The sequence below is a fragment of the Mesitornis unicolor genome, unplaced genomic scaffold (genome assembly GCF_000695765.1).
Source record: "Mesitornis unicolor isolate BGI_N332 unplaced genomic scaffold, ASM69576v1 scaffold26712, whole genome shotgun sequence".
In the NCBI taxonomy this organism is placed as follows: domain Eukaryota; kingdom Metazoa; phylum Chordata; class Aves; order Mesitornithiformes; family Mesitornithidae; genus Mesitornis; species Mesitornis unicolor.
Genome location: NW_010168925.1, coordinates 33,928 through 61,673, shown reverse-complemented (window position 1 = coordinate 61,673; position 27,746 = coordinate 33,928). Strand labels below are relative to the sequence as shown.

The 27,746-nt window shown below is 37.8% G+C and overlaps 1 protein-coding gene across 1 annotated transcript in view; it reads left to right on the top strand.

Moving 5' to 3' along the window:
- Positions 1-27,746, top strand: part of CDK8 (cyclin-dependent kinase 8) — a 40,029-nt gene that overhangs the window by 8,276 nt on the left and 4,007 nt on the right. Inside the window, exons 4-11 of the mRNA XM_010179202.1 lie at positions 12,716-12,773; positions 15,508-15,639; positions 17,776-17,919; positions 19,989-20,058; positions 21,102-21,174; positions 24,270-24,367; positions 25,771-25,849; positions 25,972-26,127. Of these exons, the coding sequence (XP_010177504.1) occupies positions 12,716-12,773; positions 15,508-15,639; positions 17,776-17,919; positions 19,989-20,058; positions 21,102-21,174; positions 24,270-24,367; positions 25,771-25,849; positions 25,972-26,127 (810 nt within the window). The remainder of the gene's footprint in view (positions 1-12,715; positions 12,774-15,507; positions 15,640-17,775; positions 17,920-19,988; positions 20,059-21,101; positions 21,175-24,269; positions 24,368-25,770; positions 25,850-25,971; positions 26,128-27,746) is intronic.

Genomic DNA, 27,746 nt, shown 5'->3' with positions numbered 1-27,746 from the left:
GCCCTTCGGTCCCACTAGTGCAGAGGGGATTCATTTGAAGGGATGAACCTAAATGCTTAAAAATAAATATAAGGAAAAGCTGTGCAGATTACTAAAAAGAAGTTAGCAGCTTTTAAAAGCAGGGTGGTCTCCTACTCAATTTAAGTATATAAACAGATAATAGCCATTATTTCCCCAAAAGGTGTTGTAATGACTTACTGGAGATTTGCTTTCAAAGGGGAAAAGAAACCCAAGACAAACCCAATCTCTGTTTTGGTTGTCAGCTGTTGCATTTCCCAAGATTTCTGTTTCCAAGGTGTTTTTCATTACGTAAGTGTGTGCTTTCATGAGATCACAAAAGAACAGCGCATCTGGCAGAACCTTTTTTCTTGCATAGGCTGTAATAACATGCTTTCCTGTGAGTTGTAATTTACTGTAATTCGGAATATTCTATAGTTAATATTATCTGGTGCTTTTTAATGCTTCTATTTCTATGTGACTACTCCCTTCCCTGCCTTTCTGAGTATTTTCTTTGTCTTAGATTGATTAGTTACTGGTTTAAAGATTTAAAGTGTAGAAATGATCCAAAGAGACTGAAGAAGTAAGTATTCATGTAAAGCTCATGTCAGTGGCTCTTAAAGACAAAACAAAAAGCTCTACAAAACCCAAAAAACACAAACAGACTTTCATTTAAAAACAAAACAAAACAAAAAAAACCTGCTGTGCAAATGAGAGTCTATTTGGCTTGCTTGCTTCTTAGACATGCAATGCCCTGGCAATGGCCTGTTAGGTCATGGTCTTGATTGAGTAACATCTCTCAGCTTTGTACAAAGGCAGATTTCAAGCCAGAAATACAGAGTACGTTGCTGCAGTACTACCAGCCTTCCAGTCAGAAAAGTGGAAGCCACACTGTGTAGAGATCTTTTCATTCACCATAGAGAAGCCTATAAAGATACATAAAATTTGCTTCATATAAGCAAATTATTGTGAGGCCACTCTTTTTAAAAGGTCATAGCAATCAGAGGAGGTTCCTGAGGGGGGAAAAAGCAAATGTCACTCCAGTCTTGAGGAAGGGCAAGAAGGAGAATCTGGGAAATGACATGCCAGTCACTCTCACCTTGATCACTGGGAAGGTGATGGATCAAATCCTCCTGGAAGCCATCTCCAAACATTTTTAAGATATGAAGGTGATTTGGAGTAGTCAGCATGGATTTATGAGGGGGAAATCATGCTTAGCCAACCTGAAAGCGTTCAATGACTAGTTTGATGGATGGAGGAAGAGCAGCAGATGTTGCTTACTTTAGTAAGGTATTCAACACTGCCTCCTCTAACATCCTTGTAGACAAACTAATGAAGTACGGAGTAGGTAAGTGCACAGTGCAGTGAAGTCGACTGAAAAATCACTGAGTTGATGGGCTCAAAGGATTGTGATCAATGCCATGAAGTTGAGCTGGACACCAGTCACTTGTGGAGTGTCCCAAGGGCTGACACTGGGTTCAGTGCTGTTTAACATCATTAGTAACTTGGGCAAAGGGACAGAGCACATCTTCAACAAGTTGGCAGATGATTTCCAGAGATGCCTTCCAACATGAGCCATTCTGTGTATGTGTTATCTTCACTATTTGATCTGTCTTGAAAACTTCAGTTACTGCCTTTTCAAAATGTAAAATCTGGCTCATGACAAATCAATGAAAGAGAAGCCGGGGGGAGGGAATTTGGAGCAGGTGTGAGTAAGAAGAATAGGGAAGATCAAATAGCTTATACAGAATAAGGAGCAATGTGAAAAAGAGTGGTGAAATACAAAACCTTTGCAGCAAAGGAGGATGTTTTTGCAACATACCTTAACTGCAGCATGAGAGGGAGACATGGTGCAATTTTCTCTTCCTGAGGAAAAAAAAGGATGTACCACCACAAGTTTTTTGGAAGCTACATAAAAAAATAATAAAATGAAAGACATGTTTCTACTGGATCATCAAATTGTAACCAACTTTGGCTATGAAATGCTTCTGTAACTACCTTATCTCTAGAAAGAGATATCCGAGTCCTGAAAGATTAATCCTATAGAACTGACATTTTTTTTGAAGTGTTACCGAGATTGGTATTTTAAGATCTCTTTTGGATTAGCCCTGTGTCTTTTATTTTTAGCTGCAGTGCTATTGTATTGTGCTATTGCACTGAAATCACATGGAAAAGATAAATGCAAATAAAATATTCTGTCTACTTCTCCAGTTGTATTTGGGTCTTCATTGCAAGACTTCCTGGTGATTTTGTAAATTGGCCATCTTTAAATATAGCAAACAGATTTATTTTTTTTTAATTCATAGGCTGCCTCCTTTCAAACAATTCTTGAATATGAATATCATCTTTCATAGCTTTTTACGGGTTGATCACCTTTAACTTCAGCTCTTATAAGCAAGTGCAAGGTAACTTAACAAGTTTTAAGTAGGGATTGTGAAAAGATAGAGTAAAACTCCAAAATTTATGATATGTGAGATCAACAGATAAACACTGGTTGCTTGGATAAAAATTATTTTCAGTTGGAACAAAAATGGGAAACCAATCCTGAAAGTTTCTGATAATCTTCTACCACACAATACTGTTAGATTCCTGTTTATAGTAGATGAAGTGTTGAATAAAGGAACTTCAGGTAGATATTTTTCTGATAGCAAGTGAAAAGCTTGTTTATGAGCTTGAATCAAATTGAAACAGGGGTGCAAGGAAAGGTCAGAAATCTCACAATTTCAATAACATTTTCCAAATCTGCCTCTCTGACTACTGCTTTTATTCAAAGTCCTGTTTAATTGATTGTCAAGTCCAATATTATCCGCATTTCATATAGATTTTTTTTTTTAGCCTTTCATTGTCTTCTGCAGGTGTTTCCAAAAGGTCTGACCATACTGGTTTGTCTGGTGTACTGACTTGTTTTCTTTGTTGGAACCTAGATTTAGTTTATCAATAACTTTTTTGCTTCTTAGCTCAGTATTTCTTTTCCATAAATAATTCTCAGACTAATTCATCCTCTGCAGTGATAAAAGCTAAGTCCCACAACCTTGTCATTTACAACTGGCAGTGATATTGACTGCACTTTTTTTGCTCTATTCAGGGACATACCTTGTTTTGAAACTACAGTAAACACAGTCTTTGAAGTTTAAACAGATGGTCAAGGAGGACCAATGTCTTTGCTATTAGGAGAGCTTTGCTAATTTACCTAGCCGTTAATGTGACCAAACCTAAGCAAATTTACTTAAACTGTTATTGCCTAGAGAAAGTGCAGGTGAGGTTACTGAATTTTGAGTTCTGTAGTCAGTTAAAATATCTGCAACAAAGTACAAGGTGCAAAAAAGAAATGGAAAAAGCAAGGCTGCTTATTTATCCACCAGATGTCTTAGGGACAAATGAGTACAACACATGTGAGTTACATTACATGATTATTGATATTTTAGTGAGATATTTTTCACTGATCTGCTGCAGAACTGTCAGACACAAGGAGCAATGTAAGCAACATATTTTTTCCTGACATTTGTGTCATTGTAAATCAAGCAATTTTTAATCTGTGATCTCAGACCAGTTAACAGGTAGTGAAGAACTGTTGCAAAACGGGAACTACAAATTTGAGGCTGAAAGTAACCTGTAGTTTTTCTTCATATGGCTATAAATGCTGCTGTGAAGAGTACTGCTTTTGTTTTCTCTCTCCTCCTTCCTCTAGAGCTCTTCAGTGCTAGAGGACATGTTTCAGGACTGATCTTTATAACCATTTACAGCCTTGCATTACAGAGTATCAAATCATGACAGGCCTTTTCAATACCTTTCATCGAGAATTAATGTCATTGTAGTGGCTTTTGAGAAGTTTGGCTTTGGTGGAACATACCTTTAAGAATAGCACCAGAAACACATGTCTGCATATTGCATACTTCTAAACTGAAAACAAAGTGGTGCTTTAGAGTTTGAAATAGGACAAGTGATAGCATTGCTACTGCAGTCTCTAGGAAAAATAGCTGAAAAAAATGCAAATGGTATTGCATGTTCCACAATAAAAGACCTTTATGTTGGTCTACTGATACTGTGTGGCTGTAGTCTGGCTGCTTAAGGAGTCAAAGCTTACCTAGGCATTGGAAGTTCCCCCAAGTAACTGTTGTTAGTAAATTTCAAATACGCTTGGTAAAAAGATATGTTATCAAAACAGTAAAATCCTTTCAAATTTCATGAAAAGCAGATGTCAAATAGAGGAGGACACGTGTTCTGGGAGAAATTCATTGAGAGTTGCATCAGGGCCATTTCACTCTAAAGATTGTGGTTCACTGGTTGTTCACAATGCATACCTCTCTCTACTGGCCCTGCATACTTGGTCATCAAAACAGATGTCAGGTGGGAAAGGAGCTTGATGATTCTGGATGTGGGAAAGAAAGGCATGAGAGGGAGTTAGAATATGTGCAGTGAGAAATGTAAGAGGAAGATCTACGACTGATGCTGAGGATGTGGTCTTCAAGAGTTGCAGCCATCAGAGAACACTGCATTAGGTGAAATTTTGGGGATGCAAATACACTAACTGACGGGTAGGCTATACTGAATTTCATTGTTCTCCATAAGTTTTAACTTGTTCTTTTGTTACTAGCCTGTTTTTTAATGTGCTGACTTTAAAGATGTGCAGATATCTCATTATGGTGCTGGAAAGAAAGTAATGCGAGTAAATAATCCTTCAGTGTTTGAAGGCTGGCTCAGTCATCTCAGTGCATTGCTACACAGTGGTGATAGGCAAACTGGCTGAGATAACTCATCTCCAGAGCTATAAAAAGATGTAAGACTTCTATAGAGGAAAGGTGTTCTAGAAACTTCAGATCTAAGTCCTGTCATAAAGGTAATGAGCTGTACTGGCCAGATGGAAAAAATTTTATGGAGGACCACAAAGCTTGTTGATCACAAATATACCTTCGATACAGGACCTTTATATGCATTCTACTGTAGAACGAAAATGTAATGATCTGTATGAATGATCTGTACTCAAAATATAGAGGAAAAGTTGAAAAGATGAGAAAGCAGTCCTACGATTAAATCTGAGCCAGTTTCAAAGTAGCCTGTGAAAAATTCACCGTATAAATAGGGTGCAGTTATCCCATATAAAAGCTTGCCCTGTGTGAACTTACAACCTTATCTAACTTGCTCTGAACATGAGTGACACAAGACAATCTTTAGGGCATTGTTTGAAATATTGAGTTTGTTCTGTGCACAAAGATGCTTTAACAAGTATGCAGGAACAAAGCCCAGACAACTACTGGAAAGTGCATTGTAATAAATTGCATAGAATTTTCACCTTTTTTCTATTTTTCATCTGGAACAACAGTTATGTATTAGTCAGTATAAGTAAGGTGATACAGAAGTTATGAGCGTACTATTTAAATGAAGAACCAAAAATAAAAGAGGGCTGTTAAGGAAAATGTCACGACTGCATGCAAACCAAAGAGTAAATAAGGCAATTTTTGTTCTTTGTGTGAAAGTATGAGATTACAGCACTACTGAATGCCTGTCAACCTGTGGAAGCTGCTCCAACAAAATGAGAGAGCAAAAGTGGTACTAATTTTTATTACCCATTCAAAGTGCTCACTTATGAGGCAGAACCCTAAATTGAAAAAGGAGATGGAATTATATCCAGAATGATGTAGTAGGTAAGGCTGGTTTCAGTGCACACTCTCATCTTGTATTTGATCCTGCTCTGATGTGTCCACAGCATCCAGAGTCTTCCTGACTTGCGGACAGAGTAGTTGCTTGTGCAGCAAAACCCACAGGAAATGTATTTCTGCAAAACTACTTGTTTTAATTTGAGTTTGTTATTACACTTTTGAATCATGTGTTAATGATGCTTGACATGTTTGATTTTCCTGCTGTAATAATGTTTTTTGTCTATGATATTCACCTTTCCTTCCTTGGAGACAACACAGAAAGTCACACCCCTTAGCTTTGTCCTGAGGTACATTTTTCAGGAGTGGGAGAGTTGGCTTGCAAAGCGTAATTAAATTTTTTTTCTTTCAACTTTAATTCAGTTGCAATGAAAGGGATAGAAAAATCTGTGTCTTAGACTATGTACAGGCTTTTAAAAGTTACATTGCCCTAAGTTGGCAGTAATTGAGTGACAGTAATGGAAAGAAATTCTTGGAGTGTGTTCCAAGCATAAAAATGCAATAGAGAGGCCAACAGCTTTCATCAGGCTGAAACAGAGATAAAATATGGTGATGGGAGCTAGCAGAAGGTCTCCCTGGCATAGATACGGCATCCCTTTATCTTCTATCCAAATACTGTCTGTACTTTGAAAAATTTTTTGAGCATGTGTGCTTTGATAATTTGTGTTTTTGTTTTTCTTTGACTGTTACTGGTAATGTTAATGGTTTTAATGAGAGTTTTATTTAGATGCTTGATTTTTTTTTTTTAAACAGCTTGGAGATGTTCTTTATAAGAAAGTAATTAATAGGATGTATTAAATTAGAATAGATTTTCTTAATTTTCCAATGCTTTTCACAATTCATGTGTTGTTTAATTAAAAAGAATAATGTTTAGATTTAATACATGTTGAGTTCTGTGGAGGCATTGTTTTCTCCAGTGTTTGTGGTGGTCTTTTGATGGTGATTTCTTTTAAAGTCACAAATCAGTTAATAGATGTGACTGAAATTAATTTTAATTATGAATGCGCATCTTTGAATTCAAGGAAATAAATAAACTCCATAAAATTGCTGATACTATCATTTGAATATGATTGTATTGACGCTTTCATTGTGCTAGACCACAATCTAGTGCTGAAGTGGTCAGATTTTTTTAAAGCAGAAAGGTAATTGAATTATTTTCTTTTACCATAAAACCCCAGTTCCAATCCCTAAGAATGCCATAGGGGAGCATTGCACCCGGATAACAAGGAAATGTTTTGGTGCACGTTATGATTACCTGAAGATCAACAGGGTTGTTCAGACAAATGTACCCTAAAAGCATGAACGTTTTGTGGATCACAGGCCTTGAGATGGGGTGTGGATTTTGCAAGGGTAGCTGAAGGCTTGTAGGTTTTTGCAGGACAATTTTACTTGTCATGGGACCTAACTGGACAGTGGTAAACCACATCAGTATTTTAGATTTCTACTCCTGTGTCACAACAGTGCTCTTTCAAGTAGGCTGCAACTTAGTAAGCCCTTGCAATTGTGTTTCAAAACATTTTTGATTTTGTTGTTCATGCCATTGAATTACAAACTTCACAGCAAGGCATTTGTAACTTCATGTTTCATGCTTTTCAGGCACTTGCTGTCATACAGCTGAAGAAGTTGCATTTTTTGTTATGATTGTGAGCTTGTGGATTTGAATTTGTTCCTGTATTGTTTAATATAATACTTTGTAGTCTAAAATATTAACAAGTCATTCATTCTACATCTTAATAGAATCATTGAGGCCATGATTGCAAAAGCAAAATAATTTAGGGATGAAAGCACTTTGCTTAGTATTGTTCTCCTAAAGTTAATCTGCTTTTTCCAATTGAAAACCACTTTTTTCAGTTATCTTGGCTCATCACAGATAGATGTGTTCAACAGTTCTGAAAATTGGTTGCACAGCCATTAACAACGCACAAATATTAGTGGTTCACAAAAGTCACAGGTGTGACTCGCTCCATCACTGTGACCTCTCTTCTGAATAATGTTTTAGTAACCATACTCTTTAAGTACTTGGGATTGTCCAAGTGAAATTATGATTCTAAAACCCCATTAGAAGGTGTGTTAAAATGGAGGTGTAGAAAGGGTGAGTCTGTTCATAAGTGTACATGGAACTACTGCAAACAATAAGTGGGAGGAAAATATGTAGCATCTACATTATAATACCATACACAATTCAAAGGAATTTATAGGTATGTTTAAAATCAGCCTTTGAAAACTAATCGGTTCAGAAACAGCCTAGCAGCAAAAGATATGTGAAGTAATAGTTCCTACAGACCTGGTTTGATGCTAAAAGTAGTAAGTATCAAAGATCATAATGGCTAAGTTGTCCAAAGATGCCAGTTCTCTTCCTCACTGCTTTGGTGAATAAAACTTAGTGGGAGGAGGACCCAACAGCATGAGAAAATATCCTGAGATTTCCCGGCATCTAGTACGTGGACGTAAAATAAACAATCACTTCTCGGTCTGATGAAAAACTTGCTGTGAGCAACAGGATTGCTGCCTTTTTTTGTTACGATCACATCAAGATGTAGATTGGTATAGCTTTCAAGTTGTTTAGTTTATCTGCAAAATAGAAACCCAAGTAAGTTTTGAAGTCTGAGTTTCCTTTCTGAATGGAAAGGAACATACACAGACATTTTCAGTGTACGTTAAGAAGTATGTGACTGCAGTGGTTTTTGAAATTGAACAGTGATTAAAAAAAAAAAAAGAGAGAAAAAATAAGTAGCAGTCCTGCAGACAAGATGTGAAGAAAATGCACATTTCAAACTTAATGTGAATGAGTACCCTTACACAGTGAGGCAAAACCAGACACTATACTGGGATTGTACGAAGTGGAAGATGCTGTGCAAGGCATGTAAAATGATCCCTCTGCCGTATTTAGCATTAGTGAAACCTCAGCAGGAGAATGTGTAATTTGGAGCACTTAAGTTCTAATTAATAGGTGGCCTAAGGCAAAACAGCTAGAGAGATGCAAGAAGAATTATCATACATCCAGAAAAAAATAACCTACTAGGAAACAGCAGAAGAGAGCTCTTATAATCTAGGTGGAAGGACTGAAATGAGGTGTAGACCTTCAGAAGTGTAAGAAGTCCTTGCAGTGAAGGAGTGGTTGTGTACTCTTTCTGCTGATGCAGTGTAAGAGAAAAGGCAACGGGAGTAGCCTCATTTGTTGTGTTGGAAAGGAGAAACCCTTGCAATAGAGAAGAGTGAGAGAGAAGAGATTGCCTGGGAATCATGCAGCCTTCATCATCAGAGACTTTAGGATCAGGGTGAACAGAGTGGCACCATGTGTCAGGTCAGGCAGATGGAGAAGGTGGTCACATGAAGCTCTTCATACATCTATGAACCTGTCTGTATAGCCTCTCTTTTTTTAGGTCCTTTATTTGAAATTAGCCTGCTGCTTAGGATTTCAGTTTGTGCTTTGCAAAATATGATTAAATTAGAAGTACCTAAAAATATTTCAGTGAGAGTCTTTGTTCTTTCTGCAGTAATAATAGTGATTAAATGCACAAGATTAGGATTTGCTAGAAATCACACAAGGAGCACTGCAAAGCTAGATCTAGGACAAGATAAGATTTAGTGCTGTGCTATGGTCACAAGGCCATTTATCCATGAGAATGAATTATTCCCCTGCTGCTGAGGTGGGCTGGTACAGGGGAGGGTGATTTTTCTTAAATGTTGTTCTATGGGGTTGTCAGTTATTTTGTTGGTCTGTGAAGTACTCAGCTGTACGTTGCTGCATGGCTCTTCACATTTGGTTTAGGATCATAACAGCTTTCTCATTTGCATTTGTTTGGCATGAGCAAATTGCTTTACTTGAAAGCAAAAGTAAATAAGCCTCTATTAGAACAAAAATGAGTGACCTTTAAACAGCTATAACTTTTTTCTATGACTACAAATGATCAACTTATCAAAGTGATGTGTTTTCAGAACACAGTCTAAAAATTGCTGAAAGATTTTTTCTTTACTTTCTCAGCCCAAGTGTTTTGAATAAGCACTTAAAATTTTCATTTTCTCTGGATAATTAAAATTTAACTGAAGCGTAGCAAATGAAACTGAAGTTTGTCTGAATTTCTCCTTTCCCTTTCTAATGACTGCTTATTTTTCTTTGCAAATAAATTTCTAGGATGTAATGAGTTGCCCAAAAAGACAAATCTGGGCTGTTGCTTGGTGTTTTTTTCCTCTCTGGATCACAGGATGGTAGAGGTTGGAAGGGACCTCTGGAAATTATCTGGTCCAACCCCCCTGCCAGAGCAGAATCACCTAAACTAGGTTGCAGAGGAACATGTCCAGGCAGTTTTTAATGTCTCCAGAGAAAGAGACTCCACAACCTCTCTGAGCAGCCTGTGCCAGTGCTCTGTGACCCTCACAGTGAAAAAGCTTTTCCTCCTGTTCAGGTGGAACTTCCAGTGTTCCAGTTTGTCAGTGTTGCCCCTTGTCCTGTCAAAGATATCTAACAAGAATCTCTGACGCCTGTTTTGACTTGAATGGTGTTCAGGGAGTCCTCAAAATGCTAATGTTTTAGGAACACCAGTACTGTCCCTATACTGCTTTCTGGTAGATATTCCCCTATTGAGTTTAAATACTGATTAATGGTCTTGTTTGGAAAATTCTTTCAACTAATGATGTTGTTCTAGGCTACTAATGTGATGATCTTAAGGATGGGAACCTTCAGAATAAGGCCTCTCATTTTAAATTTATTTTTTTAATCTTAACTGTGATATTCTATCTCTTTACAGTGCTGTGACTATGTCAATACTTTTGTCTGTAGTAAGAACCTTCTGTTTCGAACAGAGTTGTTTCCGTGAGGGGCCTTTGAGCCTAAAAAGAGGTTATTCCAGATTGACTGATTTATTTTTTTTTGGTGACTTTAGAAGACTCCTACATGGATTTCTAAATTGTCTGTATTGTTAAAAGTTTTCTAGAAATCCTGAGAGGAAAAAAAATTATCCGAGTGTGACTCAAGCTGTAGCTATTTATTTTGCTAACCAGCGCTGTCTCATTTCTTTGTGCTTTCTCATCTCCTCTGTACCTACCTTGAACTTAGGGTGGGAGAACTTTGTGGCAGGAGTTGTTACCCGTTGCTGTGCTGATTAATCGTCTGGCATAATGGATTGAATATGGCTCCTTGTCCCTGTCAAAATTCAAATAGTGAAGTATTTTATGATAGAAGCATGTATTATTTATCTGAAAAAATTGTGTAATGTATCATTAACTCTACTCAAAAAATACTAATGAGGCATGTAGCTTATTAACATCCCAGATATATTGAAGCGGACTTTGCATATTTTCTTTTTGAGTCACAGTGTAGCAATAGAATGGTTTGTGGTGAAATGATGTGCTTTGTTACTTAGTCTGAATTGCTTTAAACTTCAACATTAACTCCAAATTTAAAGATTTATGCTGCTTGTTTATTTGTAGGACACTTCTAGAAACAATCAAAACTGAATGCTTTGTGAGCTCTGTGCCCACATGCTGCATTTTTTTATGTGGAAGCAATACTTACCTGGAGTGTATGCCTTTATTAAGGAAAACAGAAAGGGGGTGGTGGTGGTGTAAGACATGAGTTCTTCTACACGTCACCGAGCTAATGCAGCACAGGTTGGACGTGTTGTTATTGCTGTTGGGAAGACGATAGGATGCATCTTACCTCAAACAATGGCATTTTCTTCCATCTTTAACCTGCTCCCAGCGGAGATGCAGCATCTAAAATTCCTCTTACGTATTTTGTGTGTGGATTGTACAGTTTCAGAAATCCATGTTGGAGTCTTTCATAAGCAGTAGTACTGAAGTTTCTCAAGGCATTTTTTTTCTTGCTGGATTGTTAATTTTTTGCACCTTGTTTTACACAATATATATTACTATTAGGTTGATATAAAATTGTGGTCTTTTGTCTCTTTGAATGTGTGGTCTTTTGTCTCTTTGAATCTACCAAAGCCTGCTAGATTCAGGAAGACTTGAGAACTTCCCAGAATACTTGTTTCATAAATCACACTGAGATACTAGGATTTATTATATAAACTTTTGGGTAGCCTAAGCCATCTTTCTGGGGTACTCCTTTATTCAGATCAATTTAAACTGGGAAATCAGAGCAAGAGCTGTAACTCAGCCTTATTATAATTCCTGTAGTTCACAATTGAATAGGAGCCCTTGTTTTGTCCGGGATTTACAGTATGAGCGGGTATCTAAATCACTCCATTTCAAAACAAGTCTAGTATAAATTTTCAACTTTAGTTGTGAATTTTCTGACTCTTCAAACCCCCCTCCTCCCCCCAAATCAGCACTGTGGGTTTGATTTATATAAACAGTTTTGGTATTTGAGGAGGCTTCTTCTGACTGCAAATGCCAAGATTGGATTATGAGAAGCAGGACAGCAGAAAATGTAGGATTAAGAAATGAGTGGTTGTTTCTAACCGGTTGAACTCTAGCTCAATTCTTTAACTCACCTGCCTAGTAAAAGAAAGAAAATGAAGACGGAGAGAAAAATAATGTAAAGGCAAGGCATTGCAGATTTGCAGCTGAGTTGGTACACACATGTAAATAGGAATAATTTAGATGATTTTTCTCTCCAATATAAGGTGATATGGTAATGTTTAATCTGCATCTTAGCTATTTTTTTAAAATGTAAAATGTGTCTGCAAATGTGTCTAAAGACCCTGGGCAAAACATGGTGTAAAGCTGACTTCCCATCCCTGTGCAGAGTGGTGGGCAGCAATGGGACTGCCTTCTGCCAAAAGGTTCTAGGGCAATTTTGGTAGAAATTTTGGCAGCTCGGCGACTGCCAGCTCATTTGGGTTGAGAAGAGACATCAGGGTGTGAGTTAGGGAGCATGGTGCTGGAGCACAGAAGCACCAAAAAGAACCATGAGGAAAATGCAGTCAGGGAGAGCCTGTGTCTGGGTCCTTGCACAGCTTTACTATGACAGAGAAACTTGTCATTTTTATCAAAACAAAATTGGTTTAAAACTGACAAAACAAAGCTTAACTAACTTTTCAGAGACTAATGTTTAGGTTTATCGTGGTATATGTATTGTATATTTATTTTTTTTTCCACAGAAACCTGCTAATATTTTAGTTATGGGTGAAGGTCCTGAGCGAGGAAGAGTAAAAATTGGTATGTTTATATCTTTGATAAGTCCCAGTGTAGCATTTAAGTTAGAATGTTCTGAAGGTGCAGTTGTACCACCTGAAGTAGTCACTGTAATACTAGTGTGTGCCTGGGCACATTGCCTAGATGCTGTTTTGAGTGACTGGCTTCTTGATATTAGCCCCATGCACCAGTTCTGTCCAGCTCTGAAATGCTGTAGCCTCATCAATGAAAAGTGGAAAATGTCGTTATATTTTGTTGAAGTGGGTGTTTGTGTGGGGTGGGGGGATTTTGATATGGGGATAAAGATGAGAGCTAGCTAGGGGAAAGGAGGAGAAAGAAATGGAATTTTTAAATTTCCTCAGTTTACCCTTGTAATGCCATGACATTATATTGCTGTTGCTTATAAAATCTAAATAGGGAACTACTCATTACTGCAAACCTTAAATTTGATAATGGAATCTAAGGTGTTATTTAGCCTACAGAATGTCCTTGACAGAGTAGAGAGGTCCCTTGGAGATAAATGCAAGGGATCTTAAAGTCCAGAAAACCCAGTAATCCAGCCAAAACGCTTAGTGAGAACTACTGCTACTGTGTAGGAAGGACCCAACCCCACTATTGTAACATTTTCTGGTGGGAGTTACTGTTCAGTGAGAGGATAATTTGTAACTTCAGTCATTTTAAATTAAAGTAAATAAATAAATAAAATTAACCGTAGTCTAACAGTAATAAGCTATACCATGCTGTGCGTTAGCAAAGCAGTGCTTTGCTAGCAGATTGCTAATGCACAGCCTGCTTATATTTGTTATGGTAATGCAGCCCCACTTGGAAGGGGTTTTTTTAAAAGCTAGTTCATCTTTCTCACTTCCCTCTGGCTTTCTTTACGAGATTATCCTTCTGCATTGTTGCTTTGTACTCTTACCGTTTTGTTTATCTGAATTATATTGTCAATCACTAGTGCAGTGATTCGGGGGAGGATTTTCTTGGAGGGTTCAGTGCTGCTCTAGTCGTTCCCTCGCCCTTTGAAGCCCAAGGAGCTGACGGACCAGGGCTGAACACTTCTGCAGATCCTACTCTGAATGTTTTAATGCCCTTCCGAGGTTTAAGGTTGACAGTAGAGATTGAGCTCTTCTCTGTACAGAACAGGTACAGACTGGACAGCTGAAGGGAAAATTCATTCCTGTTACTTTATGCTTCAGGAAGTGGTTGCATCCAAAATTGAGAATGTAGGTTCTCCTCTGGGCACGTTCACTTTCAACTGTGGTGGTGATGTTTGCTGTACACAACTATCTGCTAGTCGTTGCACATAGACCACCCATTTATTTCTTAATTGATAGCTTTGAATTAATTTGGGAATAACTTAAAGCACAACTAAATTTAGTCAGTCTCTGTTAATGGACAGGTGAAAGATTCTGTATCGGACCACCAGTCCTCTGAGCCATCCATTCCCAGTGGGGGAAGAGGGAGGGGGACCCTGGATTTCTACGTATGTTATCAAAATGTAGAATTTTTTTTTCTTAAGATATTACCACAGCAGGAAAAGAATGCAGAAGTTATACCCATACCAAGGGCTTCCACTTTTCCAGTGTAACTAATTTTTTTAAAAAATACATAACTGGTATTTAACTTAAAATAATTTTTATAGGCCTTTTGTGTCATTTTGAGTCATAAATTCATTTTCTGCCATATTTTTCATAGTTACTAGTGACTTGATCATATATTGAGTAATCAATATTTTAATGTAGAAAACAGTGAAATGTTTCTCTTTTTAAATGCATTAAAACAATCATAAATAGGAATGCTTATGAAAAAAATTATTAAAGGATCGTGTAGTCAAGTTAGAGACCGATATTTACACTGCAGTTCTCCCTCAAGCAGTGAGCTATAGTATGTAGGTCCTTTTCCCTCAGAATGGCAACTCATCTCGTCTCATTCGAGTCTTTCTCAGCATGTGTATATCCCTGCACCACAGAGTCCCTTTTTCACGGGATTTGGGAAGTGGTGAGTTGGGAAAGCGATTTGGGAGAAATCTCTGCCCATTTTTTCCTATATCGCTTATATTTCGTAGTTCAGACAACTTTCTCAGCAGTTGTATACTGCCAATTCTAAACAGCAGTTTTTAATGATGTAATGCCCCTAAAAAGAGTTTTAAAATCATAGCCTAAATGGTATTTAGTACTGGTACTTGATACTGGAAATATGTCTTGACAGAAAATGAGCAGAGAGGCAGATGCTGTAGGCTTAGCTGCTGTTTTTGTATGAAGAGGATCTTGCTACAGCTAACTTCATGAGGAGGGAGCTTTTGTGATGTGCTCGTATGGATTATAAATCATTCTAACCTTTGCAGAACCTGCATTTTGCTCACATTTAAAATGCTGCTTCTCAAAAGACCATGCTGTAATAACAGATTATTTTACCGGAGAATATCAGGTAAAATGAGTCAGGATTTACCAGTGTCCTGAGAGAAGTGAGTTGATGCGCTTTTTCAGAACAGTGGTTAATTCTTTGTTCTAAGTGGCTCATGTTAGTAATGATTTATAATTATATACTTTATAGGTGATGACATCCAGTAACTTTTACAAAAGCTTTAAGAAAATCTGCTCACAGATTTTGTATCTGCTGCAGTCTGCATTTGCATTTTATTTAGCACAGTGATGGTAGCACTAACAAGTAAACTCAATCAGTTTGTTTTAAAAAAAGAAAAAGGAAAAAATTGGTAATTTTCCTCAAATTTTGATGTATCTCTCTTTGAATTTTGCAGCTGACATGGGCTTTGCCCGATTATTTAATTCACCTCTGAAGCCTTTAGCAGACTTGGATCCAGTAGTTGTAACATTCTGGTATCGAGCTCCAGAGTTGCTTCTTGGAGCAAGGCATTATACCAAAGCTATTGGTAAGTAAATTGGATGAAAAATTTACTGTTTTGTTCTTTATCTGAAGTGTATCCAAATATTGAAGCATTGATAAATAGTATAAAGGACAGTAGCTGAGTTAAAGGTCGGTTAGTGGTTTATTGAAGAAATACTAAACAAATTGTTTCAAAAACAAATTGTTTCGTTTACTATGGTCTCTGGCTAGATATAGGAATGAAGTATTTCTGGGTTTTGGCTCCAAATGCTCTGTGATGTAATAGAATTTTATGTGGCTTTCACACAAGATTTTTGCAGATGCTGCTAGAAGTTATACAAAATGCAGATGCATCTTTGAACTATTAGTAGAATTCATATGACAATGATGAGACACAGTGCATTAATTTTATTGCGGAGGTTTATCTAGTGTAATAAATACATGATATAAGGATGTACAGAATGGAGAATGTATTTGCTGCACTGAAACTAAACTGTAAAAATAAGCTGCATTTTAGGCTCTCTCTGTGTCTTTTTCAAAGCACAGATGTGAACAGGAATTGCTTGAAGCAGTGAGATGTGACAGGCTCACGCAACAGGCTTGGCTCTGACATGGCACCAACCCTATCCTGAAAAACCAAAGCCTCACAGAACACCACAGACACTGTGGTGGGGATGGCATTAGTTACATCAGCTTCATGCTGCATCCTCCTCACTCCTTCATTCCTACTTCCAGTCAGAGTTTTATCAGCTTCAGCATGGCACAGCTGACTTCACCTTGCCAGTCCCTGCTTGTGCCAGCTGAGGGGTAAGGAGTTGCTGACAGGAGGAGCTGTTGTATGGTGGGGCTGTAGGATGGGGAACAGCTGGAGGAAGGATAACTTTAGTGGATCTGAAGAGCTTTGCCATGAAAGGGAAACAGACTGTAGGAAAGAGGACTGGGAAATTTTTCACTTGCAGGCTGGTTTAAAAGATACGTTAAAGCCTGGCAATGATTTCTGGGGAAACAAGTTCCCCTGCAACACTCCACTTACTTCACACAAACATGGAGGCGTACCTGGTGTTGTTTCTGTAACCTGAAATGCTTTCCTCAGACCTTCGCCATTATTTTTTTTTTGGGTCCTGTTGTCAGAAATTTTAGTGTTTGACTTTAAATGTATTTTCATTTACTTCTCTGTTAATACTACATTTCCTTTATAAGTTAAATACATTTCTTTGTATGTTCCTTTAAACTGCCTTTTTGTTGTATTTGCATGTTTCTTCACTTTGCTGGCATCTTCTTCTTGCAGCATGTGAAACTGCATGGATAGTCATAGTGTTTAGTACATAATTTTTTTTCAATATAGATAAAACCTGACTGTATACAAACACTGAGTAATGGGGTTATGCTCTCTGCATCATTTGCTTTTGTCCTTGTTCATGACCTTTTCTTGTTCATTCAGGGTTCAGTGTAGCATTACTTTACGCAAGTTAAAAATGGCATTTGCTTATACCAGAAAAAAATCAGGAAAACAACTGAGTTAATTCAGGCTATCTGGTTTTGCAGATTGGGACACAACAGTTAAAACAGGTGTTTGGTGGGGGGTTGTTGTTTTGTTTTTATTTAAGTTAATGTTATAAAAATGGGTGAGATATGTGGGCATGGAGCAGCTTTCTTGTTATTCTCTTTCTGCAAGGTTTTATAGATAGCGTTTGACTTATTTCAACACCGTTGCTTTTCAACTTGTATTTCTGGGGTCATTTAATACTTATTAAACCCAGTGGCTGATCAGAGAGGACACATTTCTTGGTGTGTGTCTCTTGGATGGTATGACAGTGAATGGGTGAGAGGTTGTTTGGCTTGTCTTTACTTGTACTTTGTGTGGACAGTTACCCAAATAGTTTCCTTCATTTTTTTTTCCTTAAAATTATCTTCTTATAGCAATAAATGGTAACTACACTTTAAAAACCCCACAAAAACTTGTATGCTATTCTCTCAGTTCCTGTGTAGTTACTGAACCACATACCTCTGTCTGTGGCTAAAAGGAGTAGTTGAGGAAGTGTTGCACTTCTTCAACAGAAACCTGAAATTTTCAGTGCAGGGACCTTGTATCTGATGAGCTAAAAACTAACATTCTACCTCACCAAGATGCTTTTGGAAAGATTAATTTGATTTTTTTAATTTCTGTTTTCCTTTTTTAAAGATATTTGGGCCATAGGGTGTATATTTGCAGAGCTGCTAACATCAGAGCCAATATTCCATTGTCGACAAGAAGATATCAAAACTAGTAATCCTTATCACCATGACCAGCTGGACAGAATATTCAATGTAATGGGATTTCCTGCAGGTACATACTGTATATTTTTTTATCACTGCTGTTCAAAGAAAGATATCTGTATTGCTTTCTTTGCATATGAAGGTGGCAGCTGATCAAAGCAACAAAGCTGTTTAAACAGAACCTTTATTTCATGAGTTATAAATCTAGAATCTAATGGTCATATTAGATATTTTTCCTATTATAAATGATAGGATTATCTTTGCGTATACATGCACCAATGCTTTGTAACTTTAAAAGATCATGTTTAATGGTGGATGATTAAAAATCGGAAGGAATATGCAGAAGCATTTCTTCAGTCCTGATTACAGATTTGGAAAGTGACCGATGATTGAAACAGAGCAAAAATCTATACATTTGGTTAATATTATGCAGATGTTTAACTCATGCTAAAGTAAACATAGCATTTGGAAGTAGGGAAGGGTATGTAATTTTTTTTTTCCCCTGGTAGAAAGCTTGTGATATGGAGAAAATGTCTTTATTCCAAACTCTGGAACACAGAACTGGTTGCATGAACCAAAACAAATTACAACATGGATATCACTCATTGCATTTTCCCCTCAGTGTTGGTCGTATCTTGTTTTTCTACAGGCTGTCTTGCATCTTTTCAGTTAATGCTTCGTCTCCCAGTGTTCACATGTGATTGCAGATGTCAGAATAACAGGGTCTTTATTTTGACTTTTTGATCATCTTTCTCCTCACTGCTTGTGTTCCCTGCTGTTGTCCATTCACTATTAATAATCTTTTTCTTTACTGTTCTGGCGGACTTTCTTCTTGTCACATGAATTTTGTGGTCATTATGTTTGTGTGGCTCAAGGATTTTGTTATTAAATTTGCCCTTTGACTTTTTTTTTGTCCTTTATGTGCTTCATTACTTCTATACTGCTGTATGGGATTACTGGAAGTGTTGCCTTTGCGTATTAAGTATTTTTATTTTCTTGAAAGTTCCCCTCAATTTTGTTTCTTTAGGCTATACTGTTCTTTTCTGCATTTAGCCTAGAATTTTAACTTTTCTTAGGATTTTCTTACTTCAGTTGGGTTTTCTATTGTCTTTACGTAGCTTAAACAAACAGACAATACTCTTATTGTTTTTTTGATTGGCTTAAACAGTCCATTCTGATGCTCTGTATTTGATTTTTTTGAAGATGTTTGGTTCTTACAAGAGACAATTTTTCATTTAATTGCAGCATTTTTTTTTGCTTTTTAATTGTCACTTGCCATATTTGAAAGAGGCTAAAGTCTTTGGGATAGGTGATAGAAAAAGAAGATAATATTGTATTTACGTAAGTAATAATTAGATTTTTAATATCTGATCTATTTATTCACTTTAATATTTTTAAGCTCCCAATGTTCTGCAGTTGTGATAAGACTTAGTAGGGATTTGTCTGGAATCGACTGCTTGCCCACAGAACCTTTTCAGGAGTTAAAGAGCACAATACATTTGAGACTTGGTGCTGGTAGTGATTTTTTTTGTGGTTTGTTTTTTTTTTAAATCCATTTCAGGCTTTGTCTACACAGAGAAGCTGAGATGAAATATTCTTTAATTTGAGTGTACAAATGTTACTTTTTCTTAACCTTTCGTTGGCTCACAGTGTTTCTTTTACATTGAGAGAGCAGGAATTTACCCAGGGCCTATTTATGTAAAGGCCGTGCTGTCAGAATGGCAAATCCCCTAAAAGACAACAGTATTTGCGGGAGTCTCGTGTACTCCTGTTCCAAAATCACACCTGTGCCTGAATAAATTGGATAACTCCTGAAGGGTGCACAGTGGCTGATGTGTTTTTCTTCTGTGTTGTCTTTTGGGCACGTGGTGATCTTCACTGTAGCAGGCAGCTGCTGTTTTAGGGGTTTTTTTAAAGTTCTTGAGTTAATCAGCACACAGCTGGAACCTCTTAGGTGTTGGGATTGTGAAGATTTATTGTGAAGAGGTGATGAAGGAATATGAGCCAAGGAGTACAAAGAAATAAGTAGCTGTCAGGTTAGAGAAAATCAGGGCTACAGAGATACTTGGAAAGCCTTTGTTTTACTTGGAGAAAAAGAAAAAAGAATATTAATAAATATTGATTTGGGGTTTTTTGCAGATAAAGATTGGGAAGACATAAAAAAGATGCCTGAACATTCAACTTTAATGAAAGATTTCCGGAGAAACACGTAAGTCTGCTTTGAGTTGAACTTTCTTAAGAAAGCGTATTTTACTCATCCCTCCTACCCTAAATTTCTTGTAGCTCAGGCTGTTTTTCGTGTAGATGCCAAACAAGGACTGTGGAATGATTATGACTTAAATAACCATTGAAAAAATGAAAAATAAAGTTGTTTCATGATGGAGGTGGTGTGAATCCCAAGAGTAGCCAAACGCAGACTGTGAATGGGGAGGTGGCAGGTGTGAAACCAGTGATGACAGTAGAGACCCCACACAGCTCTGAAGCTTGCTGAGCACAGGTTTTCACAGCTCTTTCTAGATCTGTGGTACTGGAAATTCTTTTTCTGTGATGGCAGCATAAAAGGGATCTGGTAGCCTTATATTGTTTTCAGCAAACAGTGGGTATAATTGTCAGGTTTGGTGTCTGGTGTAGCTCATGAAGGCTAGAGAAAAGAATACCTTTCAGTTTTGCTGTCACATTGCCAGAGTCAAATACCTGCACTTAAGACCCTTCACTGTTGCCTTCCTTGTTTCCATGCTGAGGGATTTGGAGCTATGCTGTTATATACATTTCTTGCATCTATCGTAATATTTTAACCGTTTAGAAACCTTATTTCTGAGTTACCTTTAAAAAAAATAGTGAATTAATGGATGTTCTTGTAGCAACCTGTACATTGCAGAGGAGTATTAAGGTGGGCTTAGTGTTTATCTCCGTGTGTACTGGTATTAGAAATATACAGAATGAAACTGTATAGTAGTAAAATTGTTAAAAGGCAGTTTAAATCTAAGTGATGGTTTGGTGTCTGCATGTGGATTAGAAGTGTGTTTTTTGTCTAGATGTGATGTGTTTTTACAAGCATGTGAGGGAAACATGCATTTCTGTAGTGTCTGGTTTGGTTTTTTTAGCAATCTCTGCTGTTGGTAGTTGCAGTTTTTCCCTGCTCAGTGGATTAGCAATGGAGACTGAAATATTATCAATGTTACATGACTACTAGGAGAGCTTTGCTGCATCAGATTTGCATACTGTAAGTGTCACATTTTTTCCCTTCCTTAGGTATACCAACTGCAGCCTTATCAAATATATGGAGAAACACAAAGTTAAACCAGATAGCAAGGCATTCCACTTGGTAAGTTCTTGCATGCATGAAAAATCAAGACCCTCATAGAAGTTACAGGTCTTCAAGTTGAGAGTTGAGCTGGTGTCAAGTATTCTGTTGCTAACTTTATTTTATAAATATTATACCTAATTTTATAATTAAATTTAGGAATAACTGATACTGTATATATGTATGATTTTGATATCATACCTAGGCAATCTGAGGTAAAAACCTTATCCATACAAGAACCTGTATAACCTGGTCAGTCACTTCATCTTCAAGTAATATGGGTGCTTTGCCCTTCCCTTGATTCCTCAACTATTTTTCTCATCACACACTGATCTGCTGGTTTAGTACCAAGCTCAGGTAAAAGTTAGTAGTTCAGGCTTGGCTGTACATCTTGGCAGTCCATAAAAAGGCTTTATTTGTATGAACTAGCTTCTGTTAAGAGCTATCAGTGCTTTGGCCATACCAATTAGAAATTTCTCATCTGCTCCTCTAGTCTTGAAAGTTCAGGAATTGTTTTAAATAGAACAGCAAAGTTAAACACAGAATAATCCCTTAAATGCTTATTACAGCATTTTTTCTTCTCCCTGAAGTATCTCATCAGGGTGATAGCTGTTTAAATGTCTTCAGCATTTTTATGCAGCATGTTTGTATTTATACCAAAAAAGCAAGGGTACATTAAAATGCAAATTCCAGGAATTGCTCCAGGAATGGTGTAACTTTTACCAGTCTACTACCACCCTTCCATCCTTGCTCATATCTGTTAGTACTGAACAAGAGGACCAGAAGGGGAGTTTGAGTGTGCTCCCCTGGCTGACCATGCTGCTCAGCTGCTACCTCACCCGTTTGTTCCATGTTGGACCTCTACCCACCTTCCCTCCACAAAACTGATAGCAAGAGAGTGAGCTTCGTGCAGTTTGGGTGGTGTCAGTCAGGGTCACACAAGCTAAAGTGCACAGTGTTTAGTAGTACAGATGTAGCCATGTTGCCATGTTCTTTTTTACTTCCCATAGATAGGGATTGTGAGGGAAGTGCTGTGAAGTTCATAGTGAATTAGCTGTAATAGAATCAGTTTTCTGCTAACTGCTATCTGTCAGAACATTTTACTGAAAGTCAGATTCCATTTAAAAACTCTGGTCTTCACAGCCTGAAATGCTGTTCAGGCGCTCTCAAAATCAGAAAGTGTCTTAGGTTTCCACTCCTGTTGTTTGAGACGAGGCTGAACTGCAGATGGATGCCTTGGGCTGCTCCACCAGAGCCTGAACAAGTCCAGCAAAGCTCTTTCTACCACTTCTTCCAAAGATACTTCAGGATCTTACTCTTCCACAAGCTGTCTCACAGCCCTTCTACTCTATGCATCAGAACAGATAAAAAACCTGTTTAGATCTACTATTGTAAAATATCCCAGAACTAATAATTCCAGGACTAGTAAATCCAGAGATTGTTGTCATTGTCAAAAATGAACTGTTTTGATCTCCCAACTTGCATTAAACGGATTTTTTTCCCTCTTTACTGACATTCATGCACATGATCCCTTTTCACATACAGAATTGATGTCTTAACATGAGACAACTTTGACTCCTTCCTGCTTTTGCAGCTTACTTTTTTTTTCCACTTTCACAATATTTTTTTCTGGTTACTTATTTATACCCTAGAAAATGTGTATGCAGATGCTGTTCCTGGTTAATTGAGTGGCAATTCATCTTCCATTTGGTTACTTCTGTCCGTATGAACTGCAGTGATTATCCCATGCATTGCTTATATATAGTTTACTGCATTTTAATTATGTCATTCAGTCAGGTGACCTTAGATTCAACAGTTTTTAACACAGAAAGTATTGTAATGATAAGTGTAAGGTTCACTTCTGTGCTGGCCCTTGAACAAGGGGGCAAAAGAGGAGTTTTGATCCCCTGTGTGATAATGATTTCATGCAATCATTAAATTTTTCTGGTGTCTGTTTTCTGTTGCCGATTATGACCAAGTTTGCTTACATCTTGTCAGCATGTGATGGACAGCTTTATAACCTAATTGCCAGAAATTATGCCAGAATCTTGCAATGTTATTTTGATTGTGATGTTTTTCAGCATTTTGGCAATTCTTTCACATTTTTTGGCTTTTCTGGCTCCTGGGATTGCATTTTGAGCTGTTTGAGAGAACAAGAATTGTTCTGTTCAAACTGATATTCTACAAAGAGTACATGCAGACTCAGAGCACTTGAAATAAGTTATTGTGAGGTCTTGTTGATGATGTATGTCGTGGTTGATGGTGGTAGTACGTATTTATTATGTTCTTAACCATGCCATTAAAACTGAAGGCTGAGGAGAGAAAATGTACTTTCCTGGGGCCCCCAACACAAGCAGAACATAGAGCTGTTGAAGTGAGTCCAAAGGCAGGCCATGAAGATGATCAGAGGGCTGGAGCACCTCCCCTACGAGGACCAGCTGAGAGAGTTGGGGCTGTTCAGCCTGGAGAAGAGAAGGCTCCGGGGGGGACCTTATTGCAGCCTTCCAGTACTTACAGAGGGCCTACAGAAAAGATGGGGAGGGAATTTTTACAAGGGCAGATCATGATGGAACAAGGGGTAATGGCTTTAAACTGAAAGAGGGCAGATTTAGATTAGATATAAGGAAGAAATTCTTTACTATGACAGTGGTGAGGCACTGCAACAGCTTGCCCAGAGAGGTGGTAGATGCCCCATCCCTGGAAACATTCAAGTTCAGGTTGGATGAGGCTCTGAGTAACCTGATCTTGTTGAAGATGTCCCTGCCCATTGCAAGGGGGTTGAACTGGATGATCTTTAAAGGTCTCTTCCAACCCAAACTATTCTCTGATTCTACGATTAAAACTCCTGGTATATCATAGAAAATCTCTTAAAAGTTTTTGTTAGAACTTTTGTGAGTGGAACTAACTGTGTGTCCTGGGCTTTGCAAGTAAAAATAGATGTTCTTCGATGGGAAACGAAGTTATTATTTTAACAAGAGAAGAATGTGATTATGCTATTTATGGTTAGGGTTTTGAGTTCAGACACATTTGTTTCAGCTTTTCTTTCAGGAATAATACGGTGAAGTTTCTGTAAATGGTTTTGGTAATACAGAGCTTTTTATAATTTATTTTTGCAGCTTCAGAAATTGCTCACTATGGATCCAATAAAGAGAATTACCTCAGAACAGGCTATGCAGGATCCCTATTTCTTAGAAGATCCTCTTCCCACATCTGAGTAAGTGGTCAGTTTATTAACCTATCGGTACATCCAGAGATGCTTTAGAAATGTGTGCTTTCTCTCTGCTATAAATGTATTTGTGAATATTGAGCTAAATACTTACTCTCTAACAACCAAAGCAGGCTATAACCACTAAAATGCCATTTGTGGCTTTAAAAATTAAGTAGCATTCTTATTAATCTCTTGCTTTATGGAACTTTGATCCTATTAGTCACAGCACTAATCTTGTTATTCACCGACAGGTTGATTATGCATGCTACAGATCTTTGTAGACAACTGCTAAGTGCCCGCAGGTTCACTTCTCTGCTCCAGAATGCCAGATGACACTCTAATTAGTTTACATTTTTCTGCCTTAGCTCTTCTTGTAAATTCAGTGGGTGGGGGAAGTCAACTCTGTGTCTCAGTGCTGTCATCCTTAACAACTTAAATCCATTTGCTGTAGACACTCGTCTTTTTTGTTTGTACAGGGAGATTTACAAAAGGAAGAAAATTCAGGGACAATTAATTCATTAAAAATGAACCCGCCCCCTACCACCCACCCCAAGGACTAGCCAGAGAGTGTGATTGCATGTCTGTTTAGAAAAACTATTAGTGCATTGTGTCTATGATTCTCTACCATTATCTAGGGAAGAATTTAGAAAGCATGGTATGTATTTTTATAAGCAATTAATTAAAAATTACATTATTTCACTAAAACTTACTGGATTATTTATAACAGCTCCTGACCTTTCTCCGTGATTTATGTTGTCATGTGAATGACTTGCTTTTGCAGAAACTGCTTTTAGGACCATGTTTGGCTTTTTTTTTTCTAGTTTAGATTGGCATTTTAATGTGAATACACAGTGAGTCATGCTAACAGGCATACAGACACTTTGTTATAAATACATTCTACTGATCAAGGACAGGTAAATAATAGCTTGCACTAGCAGCAGCAAATTCATGTATACCACAAGATGTAAATTGACAGAAAAAAATCCTAGTTATTTTTAAACTTTGTTCCAGGTGTTTTTATTCAGTCAGTGGAGTTTCCAGGAGTATTTTTAGTTAGCCCTGAGATTGTGAATTACACTTTAGCTGCATTAAGATAGCTCTTTGTGCCCTTGCAGATATCTAACAGATGGTGTACCTTCCCAGCCACCAGTTTGGTTACCAGAAACCATGAAAATACAGTTAGGATTTTACATGAGTATATAAGAGGCAACTGAAGATGAAAAATAAATGTGAATATGTTTACTGAGTTTAGACTATTATGAAAGTAGGACAGGGAAAAAATTCTTCATTAGTTCCAGGTGTTAGGCTGTGGCTCAGGCAACTTGAAACTAGCATGGGTGAAGTATGAATCTTACAGGTCTAACCCTTCTGTTCTAATACAGTGATAAATAGACTTTTTTGGGGGGCAGTGTTTTTGCAGGTTGTCAAATCCCTTACCCAAAACGAGAATTTTTAACAGAAGAAGAACCAGATGATAAAGGAGACAAAGTAAGTACTAGAAGAACAGTATCATCACGCTTCACTGGCTTTCACACTATTTCCTGTTTTCATGTGATTTCACGTACTGCTTTTGAGTTGAAATTTTTTTTTGTGTTTAAACAATTGAGAAGAACCAGCAGCAGCAGCAGGGCAATAACCATACTAACGGGACTGGTCATCCAGGGAACCAGGACAACAGTCACACGCAGGGACCCCCACTGAAAAAAGTGAGAGTTGTTCCTCCTACCACTACCTCAGGTGGACTTATTATGACCTCAGACTATCAGGTATTTGTTTTATTCATGTACTGTGTGTTTAGTTCTCATGTTTACAACAATGTTTCTATAAGCTGAAAAGGTAATTTTGTGAATGTCATTGTATTAACTGTAGTTTTTGTAGTTTTTTCTGAACAGGAATTTTAGTTGGGCAAATGGATGGAAAAGCATGACTTTTGGGTGATAAATAGGAAGACTTGACATGGTGCTGTCATAATTTCTGTTTTGAAGATGAAGGGAGATTCCAGGCTGAGTTAGCTCAGCGTTACAGATCTGAAGGGTCAGGTGAGGTGGTGGCAGTCAGTGAGTGAGGAAGAAGAGGAGGGGTGTGTTCCAGTCCTCCTGCATTTGAGCTTGTGGTCAAACATTTGGGAAATCAGAAGTGGCTGGAGGAGGAGAATATCTGAGAGTCATCCCAGGGAATGATGCTTGAATTTGTGGATTTGGATGAAATTACTCCCAGAGATCAAGGGAGCAGAGTTAAGGACAGAATGTTTGTTAATGCAAGAAATTACAGAAGAGAAGCAAGGAAGACTTTTCAAATGGTGTGCATAGGAGTAGTTAAAGGTGGCTGATCTTGGAAGCCTAGGGAATAAAAGATCTCGAGAGGAGGCATGCTGGTGAAACTGTTAGCCTGCAGGAGCTGGTAAATACTGATTCACATGGAGTGCATAGTGCAGAAGGCCAATTGGAAGAGTGTCTTGGATGGAATCAGAAGATGGGGAAGTAAAAAATTGCTGGCAGTGCTTTCAGTTAATTTAAAGATGAAAAAGGATAGATTCTCCTTCCCTCCCACCCCCAATATCTGGAACCTACTGATGCTTGTATTTTGTAGGAAAACTTAGGGAGAGTTAAAGCCTGCTGTCGGTAAAATTGCTGCTGTCAACTTGCTTTTCACAGTTAGACACTATTTCTCCATAAACACCAACAGTTTTGAAGTCTTTCATTTCAGTTTGTTCTTGAGAGTACCAGATGTCCTCAAAGGCTGCTTGAGGGCATTACCCTCATCCTCTTATACATCTGTTTATTTCCAGCACTGGGCAAAACTTGAGAGTACCAAAAATGTAAAACAAGGTCATTTTCAGGAGCGTTACTGTGTGATCCTTCATATAGTCCCCAACTGCTTTTGCTCAGCTTATCCCAGGACATTAATAACATACCAGTTTTCAAGTTGTTGTTGCCCTTGAACAACAAAGATTTGTAGAGCCGTTTCAAACAGTAATCAGCCCTTAACTCTAGAGCTGCAGCGTGGGATGTCTCTAAGTATTGTCTTTTAGTTGGGTTACACATCACAGAGCAATCCTTCACACAAGATTCAATTGTCAAGCTGCAGAGTTCATTGCTGTTTGGGCCTTTTAGCTTGCTCTTTCTACTACTTCTGTTTTCTGTGTGTATTTTTAAGAAGGCAAATGCAACTCTCAGTCTTTCCCTCATGTTGAGCCATGTATCTAAAGAGACTGATGTAGAGGTTACATGTACTGTGTCAGGGAGCCCCATTTAATGTGTCCTCTTTGCATGCCCTTCACCTCATTTTGCTACTGCAGCTTGGCAGTTTGAGCAAACTTTGGCTTCCACTTCTGTGACCAAGAGCTGAGATTTGCTAGTTGAGAAGTCAGAAGACTCGGGTTACT